At 33.3% G+C, this 11,596-nt stretch overlaps 1 protein-coding gene across 1 annotated transcript; it reads right to left on the reverse strand.

Moving 5' to 3' along the window:
- Window positions 1–5,797: 5,797 nt before the first annotated feature.
- On the reverse strand, window positions 5,798–11,258 carry LOC128222141 (uncharacterized). The gene is made up of 2 exons (XM_052931012.1): window positions 11,002–11,258; window positions 5,798–8,312 (listed from the first exon to the last, which is right to left on the reverse strand). Exons 1-2 carry the CDS (start codon window positions 11,131–11,133, stop codon window positions 7,335–7,337), a joined length of 1,110 nt encoding a protein of 369 aa, XP_052786972.1. The 5' UTR covers window positions 11,134–11,258; the 3' UTR covers window positions 5,798–7,334.
- Window positions 11,259–11,596: the final 338 nt, after the last annotated feature.

Genomic DNA, 11,596 nt, shown 5'->3' on the forward strand with positions numbered 1-11,596 from the left:
GGAAATATGAAAATCTGCGTTCTGATTTTTTGTCAGCAATATTTTACCATTGGTTTGCAGATATTTACGAAAATAATTGCTCTTTCCAAGACAAAAAAAATATGTAAAAACGGTACTTCTGTGAGAGTGAAGCTTTAACTATTTCAGCAATACAGAAACATCAATTTCCGAACGTAAACATGAAAATCTGAGATCTGATATTTTGTCAGCAGTTCAATATTTCTAGTTTCTACACAAATTGGCTCATTCCAAGACAAATAGAAGCTAACAAATATGCCAAAACGGTCAATCTGTGAGAGTGTAGATTTAAGATAATTCGACTGAGAAAAAAGGAGAATTTAAATCGAATTACATCATTTCAATATTTATTTGTTAAGGAAAGATGCGTGAATTATTATAAAACAGGTCATTTAAAATCACATCAAGCAATATTCCAACCATCATTGTTTGTAAGACGAGAGTGTATGCGAGCCCAGTAAATGTGTCTACATCATCTTAGAATCGCCGTGTTGTCTTCTACGGGCTTGCATATCGATATATTTTCTTTAACCTGTGAGTGTGAGTGATATACAGCCAACCACGGTTGGCTCGAACTCCCAGGGACCGTCGAAAATACCTCGAGCCTCGGAAAAATCCGAGCTAATCGGAAATGTTTACCTTTATTACAAAGAAAAAATGTTATTTTCATCTATTTCGAGCCAACAAGGAATTCGAGCCAAGCGAGTTCGAGCCAACGGGGTTCTCTTGTAGTTCTGATATGCGTATTTTGTCATGTAGGAAAATATTTTGATAATTATTTTCGTCTGTCATGTTTTTATTTATATTTTACTCAGGTATTATGATTGTTGTTTTATGAAATACTGCATACAGTTTATTCCGATGACGATTATATATACGTAATGTATGATTAAATATGTTTATATATTTTTTGTTTGTTTTCACAATCACACTGTCTCATGTATGTAACATAAAAGGTACAGACAATGCTGTTTTAGTGTTTGTGTTTTTGTAAAATCAGTGGTATTATCTTGTAACTAACTAACTGATGTTCAGATGATCGATTATAAGCTAATGTTGATTGATTTGGCCTAAGATCGGCGACAATTGATTATATGTGATCATAATCGATCATCGATTCAACCGGCGAGTCTGTTGTTTTCTTTTTTCTCGTTATTTGCACGGTCCGGTTAGTTCACACGGACTTTCATCTTGAATTCATTTATACATTTGGAAGTGTTCAGTTAATATCGTTAGCAATAATGCCGAAAACATCAAACAACACTTAATAACATCAAACATACATACACCACATGCATAATCTACAAGAATAAACCTAGAATTAAGGTATTGTCAAAAACCGATTGTACTATCGATAAACGGTTACTTGAATGGAGCCGGTTATCGATAGTCAAACTGAAACGTATTCCCAACACAAGAATTAACAACACATGACTGTTACTTAAACACGAAAAAAAAACATTAATCTTCTGTGGTTTAGGAAAAATTATCAGTGAAATATAAATGATATTTCACTGTCTCAGAAATGTTGCCCAGCCCTGATTTTTCGAATCTTCTGAAGCTAAACAGACACAAGTACTTTTTTATTGATAAATATTTCTTACTTTAACCCGATTTTGATAAAAAAAATGTTTTCGTGATTTTCAGACAGATTATTTAAATAAACAGTCTAAAAGCTTCCAAAATAGTAAATATTCCACAAGTTATAGAATAACAAAAATATTGATCTTAGGGTATTCGTGTTATAACAGATTTCAACAATCCCGAGAAATCGTCCCCCGGACAGCGAACTCGCTTCTCACCTAGGCGAACCGGATTCGATTCTCAGACCGAGCGCATGTGAGTTTCGTTTGTGGTTACCAAACCGGGCAAGTGGGTTTCCTCCGGGATCTCTGGTTTCCCCCACACCACAAGATCAGTACATCTGCTTACCATGAATAATGAATGAGGCAGTTTCATTGGTCCCGCAAGGAACGAATACCGAGATAAAATTTGTGTTACCACTTATCCATAATATATATTTTAAATTATACAAATGGCTATCTTCTTACGATTTGCGAATTTCACTTAGTAAGTGGTATCAGGGATCTTACTACGTTAACCTGTTAGTGTTGTACAGCTAAAAAGGTAATAGGTATCAGTTCTCGGCACTTGCACGCCTGTTTTTAGTCTTTTGATAATTATCTTAACAAAAACGTATCGCGAATATTAACTAGATAGGTAGATAATTATCACGAAAATTAAGTGGTTAACACGAAACCATTCGCGAACGCTATCAGGTTATCTTACGGCAGTAATATGCCACCATCGCCCATTAATATATTCAATAATTTGGATATAACAGTGGTGATCATGTATATAAAGTGGATTGAAATACATCAATAATATAACTATTAAAACCCTGAGTTTACTAATATTTCCAACTGGACACATTTAAGAAATATTACACACCACTGAGGGTCAACTTTATATACACAAAGGGACACATTTATGTAAGGTATAATATTAATAAATATATTGGCTATGCAGTGACAAACATCCTTTAAATGAGACCTTTAAGTTGTTGCACTTAAGAACTTTCGAGGAATTAGGGCAACATTGCTTAAGAGTGTCCGACTTTTTTACCGATCACTTAACTTTGCATTGCCTGTCAATTATATAGCGATCATCATAACTATTCCATTGGCAAGCATTATCGATACTTGATCGAAAACCATTATCCCGTTAATAATAATCAGTGTAAACTTGTCAACTTGGACATGTTTTAGACCTTACTGTACTTTCATTGGCCGGAATGTGTCACTACCGTAAATGACACTGTCGTAAAATATTGTTTCACATATGGGTTGGAAAGCGTAACTAAAACTATGTGTCGGTTCCGTGGTATAGCTGTAACACACTTAATTTAGGGTCGTAAGTTTGATTCACCGCCGAACCACTAAAAAACTAATCGTCTTCGGGGAGGAACGTTAAATTTGGGGAGGGGGGGGGTCTCGTTTGTTAGTTGCTTTATAGATATTTCAGAGACAATGCTGACTAAATCATATATGGAAAGTTGTCCAAAATCACGAGAGTTTGGTTAGTGGCGACCAAGCCGGACAAGTGAGTTTCCTCCGAGTACTACGAGTTCCCCGAAACACACAAGACTTCACTCTCGTGCAAAACCTCGCTAACGAGAGTGATTAAAATAATAATAATAAAATAATATTTTAAATGTTGTTATAACTTGTTACACAATCGTTGTAAATAAAATCACATGACCATACATACAAAATATCTTTAATATCAAATATGATTGTGTATTTTAAGCTCCATGCACCTTGAACAATTGAATTTTGATAAAAAATATAAAAAAGAGTAAAAACACATGTTTTTTTTATGTATTAAGTTTATACAACTAAAATCCAGCTTTACTCGCTCATGGTTGCATATATTAGTATCTATTTTTCTTTTCGGTGGAGATCACTGCATAGGAAAAAAGTTTACTCAGCAAATTGGGTCATTGATCAACAATGCCTGCTCGAAGGTTCGTAGCTCGTCGAGAAAAGCGATCACATACACCGTGTTGGTACAGATAAGGTGTTTGATCATGAAATAAAAAATCTTCGAAATAAATTAATTTAACGTTGGCCTAACGTATTTCAAATGCTCATCAAGAGATAATTGCTTGTTTCAATGTAAGAGGCCAAGACGTTTCACCGATTGAGGACCAACAGTTTTATTCCACGCGTGGCTGTGCTGTTAACGAGTTGTTGTTTTTTTCAGAATGAAACGTGCTCACATAAATGAAACAGTGATAATATATTTCGATCAACTCGCTGTTTTTAATGGTAAGCTTAATTGGGTATACATCACTGGAAAGAATGAAATGAACATGTATGGTAAATTGTCTAACAGCGTACGTTTGTTATTGATCATATGTAAAACTTGATATACCTTAAGTGTTAATTGAATCTTGTTTGAACTATTTACAGGTCAATTCTGATCACTAATTTCAATCTTTGATTTTCAACCGCTCAAAGTGCCATCAACTGCAGTTTTGTTAAATTCATTACAAGCGCACAATATATGTTGATAAAATATATATACAAATAAATGTGTATATAATTTAATGTATTTGCATGCTTAACTCGTTTGATTAAAACCAAAAAAAGCATATGATTAAGATACAGATGAAAAAATAGTAGTATTTTTTTTTCTTTAATTACTACTAGCTACTTGGCCACCAATTCCATAATTTAAAAAACGCCAAAATATCGTAAATATTTTTGAATCTGTAACTTAATCATATGACTCTATTGTTTTGATCGTAAAAGTCAAATGACTTAAACATGATAATGCATTAAAATAAAAACAATGCATCGACCAAAATTGTGTGCCTTTAAACACATTAGTCTAACGGTGTTGATTTTGGCGTTTTGAATTTGAGAGAGCTTAATTCTTCGTGAATTAGCCCTGATCGATCTCTGCTAGTTCGTCAATACGCTGCAATTCCGCGTGTGTTACTGCTGCGTACCGGTGGTCCTTTCATTCTCAGCGCCAACTGTGAGTCTGTGACGTCCATCAGCATGTGGTCGCAATGGTGATCATATACATCGGAATGCTGTCTAGTACCAAACCGTTCTTCAATAAACGGAACGATGTTTGAGTGCAGACAAGTTCCAAATCGTGCTTAATGACTTATTTGGACATGTTAGTCGTAGTGCTAGGGGAGTGGTGTTTGTGGTCTAGAATTGTGAGGTGTAAGGTAACAACGCCGACACATGCCCATCAGACTCGTTTCGCAGGTGAGCAATCCAAGACCCGGTAGTGCCTTCATGGCCTTCAGAATCTTTTAAATAAATCCAGAATGACTCGTGTTAAGATAAGCATTTATCCAATTCCAGATAAATCGATACAAACATTTGACCATGCTGGAAATTCTAGCACACTGGATAGGCATTTCCGGTTCATTCAGACCTGCTTTAAAACTCTATCTGGCACCCCAATGCTAAATGAGTCACGCGCCATGACGTAATAATTATCATTTATTTTATTATACACTTTATGTAACCATAACTATTACATTTCGATAGAATTTCCATAAACATTACTTCAACAAAAAAATGAAGCTTTGAAATTAAACAAATAACCTTATAATTTCTAATATTGAATGGACATTATGGCGTATTAAGTGAATGAAAAATAAAAGCGCTTCATGGCGTGATTAAAAGTCATCGCACGCGATTTTTGGTGAAATGTACAAAAATGCGTTTTTCTTTGTCGATTTTTACACCAAAAAGTATTATAAGGTATGCTAGAAACAATATCGCTCATATGTGTCCGGTCCGGTTATAAAAATCAGAACCCGGGCACGCTGCGTAACCGGTTACTCGAGTAGCCTCGTAACCTGGCAACGCACGTACCCTCAGTTGGTTTTATTCTATTGACCAGATGACAAATATCATAAATCTTGCCCACGGGCAAAGATAAAAAGTATCCGTATATGGAACTACGTTTCAACTGTTATCACGCGTTTACCTCCCTTGCTGAAGACCGTACCTGATGCACCATGGAAACCATGTCTTGTGGCAATAATCAAAAATTAAATAAACCATGTATCGCTTCAAATATTACCAAAAAAAGTTTATAAACTGCACGATACAAAATAAAAAAACTTGTGAAAACGGTTAATCTGTCAGAGTGCAGCTTTAAACAATCTGTATTCCTATTCAATGTGCAGGCGAACAAAATAGCGAGACATAAAGCTAAATAATTTAAACGGACTACAAATGCTACATATATTTACACTGTTTATTTACAAACTATCCAGAAGGCTATGCCCATTTTGACAAAAGCATATACAATGCATAAAATAGTGTTTCAAGTACATTAAACGCATATACAGTACAAAAATAAACAATAGAACAAAAAACTAACTACCGAATAAGCATCTACAGCAACTACACAAATTTTCGAAATATTTCAAAATGTTATCTTTTATTTAAAATTATATTTTGGGGTTGTTTAAACCTGACAATGAAAGTATACAGCTTTTATAGAAACGTAAATTTGTGCTGTTTTTATTATTCACATATAAACACGATAATGTTACGTTCTATTTAAAAAATGAATTGCGGGGTTGATGTCATTATCGGGGAGGTTGAGGTGTAAATATATGATGATTAAGTCGTCAACATTATATTTTGTCCAAATGAAAAAGGCAGTAATTTTCAAGTGTTCCAATACATTTATGGCAGTAAATCAACAGTCAGTCGTAATTGATTTTAATCTGGTGAAGCGGTAGATACAAGCAGTGGCTAGTCCAATAGGTGGGTAATTTACAAAATATAATGTAGAAAACTAAATAACTTAAATATTGTTAAACATTTTTGACAATTAAATAAGATCTGCATTCAGGCAGCTTTGAGTGTGTTTTTAGGGGATGAAAGTGACAGTTACTTATAAATCTAATGGAAATGCTTCTTTCAATACATATATTTTCCTAGCAGTTCACCAGACGACGATTTCAAATACATGAAACATATGGAACAATATTAAACAAAAAATACAAAAATACATGCATACTATGTGTAATTTAGAGAGAATAAAACGTTCAATATATGAACACAATATATGTTTATTTGTACAATTTACAATAGGTTAACATACGATAGGAATTTCAACTAGTATACACGTTGTATAATTCATAAACACAATGTCTTTCAAAACCTGGCTAATACCCAACATATACATACATTTTTGTGAAAGTTTGTTTTGTCCAGGACCTTGGAAAGGTTAACCAAGAGGTCCCCGAGTTTTCGTTTTGTTTGTTTGAGACGATTCTGGAATTGATCCCATGTGGGTATTTCTGGATGCTGACACTCTCGTTCATATGGTTTAATTGGTATATTGGAAAGTGTCGACCGCTGCCATTTGCAGTGTTTAGCATTTGCAAAGGAGTAAGTCATTAATTTGAATTAGTTGAATTGTTGACCGCTGTCACATTCAGTGTAAAGCATTTTTAAAATAGTTAGTCATTACTTTTAATAAGTATGTTTCTGTTTTGTTTTTATTCTTCCATCTGGAAAATAAATAATGGATATAGTCATATTTGTTGTATATCTATTTATGCGCCTATATACAATTAGTAATATAGTCATAACTAGAACGCTTTTTTTTCTCTTTGCAGATACTGTCTATTTTCGTAAAGATATAATAGCACAAGATACATAAATACCATTCGTTTCGGATACCCTTTAATACCAGTGGAAGGTTTTCAATGAAATTCAAAGCTCAGACGGGGAGGATAAAAGCACATAGAATCTCTGAAGCTATCAGTACCAGCACTTAATACCAACGTCTTCGTAGTGACCGCAGTTATTTATAGCAATGATAACCCCTGGACAGTTAAATAGAGAACTTTCATATCCATTACAATTCAAGTCATCAAGCCAAATCGCTCCAGTTCCGGGACCATAATACGCATGGTCTTTATATGCATAGGAGGTGAATTTCGAACTGATCATTTTGCAAGCCACCTTTGCCGCATTGTCATTAAAGCCGTCATCACAAACTGTTCCCCAAACACCGTACTTTAATACTTCCAAACGTCCTTGCACACCGTTTCTGATTTCACTTCCATTGGCAAGACGCACCGCAATATTTGATTTGTCTATGATATCATCAGTGTTTTCCTTGATCACATTTATTTTTTCATTCACAGCGTCGACAAGGTTGGCAGTGTTCAGATTGGTGTCGTTAAGGTAGCCGGTAATGGTATTCTCTGATGCAGATAGAGCTTTTGTTATCGTATTGGTAATTGTGTCTGATCTTGACTTACATATATTATCAGTTTGTTGAACAAGTTCTTTTAACGATTGAACTTTCTCATCAATTTCAACTGCGTTGCGCTCAATCGACGTGTTTAAATTGCTTTGAACGGTTTTGGTTATGTCGAGAATTCCATCTTTCAACTCACCAATAGTTTTACCGAGAAATGTGCTGACGTTTGTCTCTAATGTTAGGAGGTATTCCGTAATTTGGTCTTTCCCAACAAGAAGATTCTGTGAAATGCCTTTCAGATCGTCTAAGTCATGTCGAATCGCTTCTTTCTCCTCGCGAAAGCCCCTCCTTATTCTATCTGATTGTTTCTTTAAAGTCATGGGTTCGATTTTATCATTTAATGATGAGGCTTCATGAGTCTGGCTTCCTGATTGTGCTTGACCTGTTTCTTTATCGAGTTTTTCATTTACAATCATCGCGTCTATTTTCGAATCCATTTTGTTTATTTTGTCCTTAATGCTCAAAATATCCTGCAATAAAGTATTATTATTATTAGGATGGTACATTTATATTTGCTCTTGAAAGGATAATAAAAACATAAAAATGTATCATTTAATCTGAGGAAGACATAACAAGAATGAAAAACAAAGCAGAGTACAAAAGTTTATCTTCCCTAGGGTTAAAAAAATACATTTGGTTCGGGTTACCCGACCCTACCTACATTATAGGCGCCGACCCTATCCTTTTTTAAATTTTGTTTGAATTTTTTTTGAAAAACTAAATTATTTTTTTTTAAATTGCTTTTCACTTTGTAGTTGAAAACCTTAAATGCTTATACAGACAATAACTTTAACACCATTATCCAATAATGAAAATGACATTCTTATAAAAAGCCTAATAAAAAAGCCTACCTACCCTACCTATTTGTTAAAAGGATGTAATCCTAACCAAACAATTTTTAGGCCCTATAAAATATCAGATATATTGAGGTATATGGAGTAATGAAAGTGTATTAGTAGCATATATCTCAACAAAAAGCTGCCTATCAATCAAATTATTTTTCACGACCATGTCTTATAGAGTACAAGCCATAGAATAGTGCTCCAATTTTCAAGTAAAGGAAAATCATATTCAATTATAGTCAGTTCCAATCTCAAAAATAACATTTCAGTGAATTGCACAGAAACAAGAACCCAATAAAGATGACTCAGAGGTGATTCAGGGGAAACTTGAAGAGTTAACGAAGTCAGTCTAAAAAGGCTCTAGAAAAAGATCAAAGAAACTCACTCATCTTGTCACATATTGAATAGTTTGATGTGTATCTTTATAAAAGTTTAGTTTTAAAACAAATATTGAGTAAATCAAGATGTGTTTGTTGAAGTAACATTAAACACAATGTGCACAAGTCCCATCTGTATAGGGGCTTGAATTTTACCCATTTGTAAATATTAATTGGTTACAATGGATAACTTATATGGTTGCTATGGAATGAATTTCATGTTTTGTCTTTAAATATAATAATTTTAGTTTCTTCTCATTAAAATAGCATCCAATATTGGAACGTTTATGATAATATTATGAAGACAAAAACATAAAAAACATACATGTATTTATGCAATTGGTTGCCATAGCAACACATTGTAACGTATGTGTTTGATTAAATTTTGATGTGCATTATGGTTTGTCTGTGAATCTATTTATGAACATTGTTATTTTCAATATTTATGTTCAATATAAGATATCAAATGTAATCATAACCTTGAAATTCTTTTAGTCTTCAAAGTGCAACTTTGTAAGTAACTCTTATCTGACTGCAGTTTAAACAAGGTTTTGGGTTATTTGTTTAGTCATCACTTAGTTTGAATTTTACATGCTCCATAGTTGCTACTACTAGTACTACTACTACTACAACTACTACAACTACTACTTCTACTACTACAACTTCTACTACTAATACTACTATTACAATTACTACTACTATTCTACTACTACTACTACTACTACTACTACTACTACTACTACTACTACTACTACTACTACTACTACTACTACTACTACTACTACTACTACTACTACTACTACTACTACTACTACTACTACTACTACTACTACAACTACTACTACTACTACTACTACTACTACTACTACTACTACTACTACTACTACTATTCTACTACTACTACTACTACTACTACTACTACTACTACTACTACTACTACTACTACTACTACTACTACTACTACTACTACTACTACTACAACTACTACTACTACTACTACTACTACTATTCTACTACTACTACTACTATAACTACTACTACTACTACTACTACTACTACTACTACTACTACTACTACTACTACTACTACTACTACTATAACTACTTCTACTACTACTACTACAACTACTACTACTACTACTACTACTACTACTACTACTACAACTACTACTACTACTACTACTACTACTACTACTACTACTACTACTACTACTACTACTACTACTACTACTACTACTACTACTATTCTACTACTACTACTACTACTACTACTACTACTACTACTACTACTACTACTACTACTACTACTACTACTACTACTACTACTACTACTACTACTACTACTACTACTACTACTATTCTACTACTACTACTACTACTACTACTACTACTACTACTACTACTACTACTACTACTACTACTACTACTACTACTACTACTACTACTATTCTACTACTACTACTACTACTACTACTACTACTACTACTACTACTACTACTACTACTACTACTACTACTACTACTACTACTATAACTACTTCTACTACTACTACTACAACTACTACTACTACTACTACTACTACTACTACTACTACTACTACTACTACTACTACTACTACTACTACTACTACTACTACTACTACTACTACAACTACTACTACTACTACTACAACTACTACTACTACTACTACTACTACTACAACTACTACTACTACTACTACTACTACTACTACTACTACTACTACTACTACTACTACTACTACAACTACTACTACTACTAATAATAATAATAATAATAATAATAATAATACAAATAATAATAATAATTTTAAATAAAAAAGGTAAAGATAATAATAAAGATAATAGTAGTAATATAAGTAATAATAATATTTATAATAATAATAAAAATAATAATAATAATATTAACAATACTAATACTTACCTGAAACACAAACGCCTGAAAGGAATCCATTTTACGCCCGAGGTTTGATATTTCTAGAGTAAGTGCTTCTAAATCACCCACGGCGGCAGCAGGGATAAGCACAAGCGCCAGAAAGAAACACCAAACGAACATGTTTCAGTCTATTTAAGAAATTGTCCCTTCAAAACTCTGTATTTTCATCAATCTATATCTTTAGAATTATGATCGTCTTTTGAGAATGGTTACAATTGCTCTTGCACAGCTGAGCTAATTATTGCTTAATAATTAAGTGGTGTATGCCTTGTGATCCTTAACTATAAAAAACTTCTTAAGTGTTTTTCTTCCGTTCATTTATTACTGTCAAGCTCTTAATGTTCGAGAGTAGACCGACATTTTAAATTGTTGTGCATCATTATAGAACCAAATGCTTAGAATTAAAGCATTCCCAAGTGCAGTTTTTGTTTACTGACTTTTTTTTTAGATTTTATAGTGAAAAGAAACTAGATGAATGATCCTTTTAAAGTATTTTTCATTGACCGTTCCAAAGCAATAACACCAAAATGTATTGATAGATAATGTTTTGGGCATTAAAACTAGTCTAACATGAATTGTCCAG

Source organism: Mya arenaria, chromosome 16 (assembly GCF_026914265.1).
Source record: "Mya arenaria isolate MELC-2E11 chromosome 16, ASM2691426v1".
NCBI lineage: Eukaryota > Metazoa > Mollusca > Bivalvia > Myida > Myidae > Mya > Mya arenaria.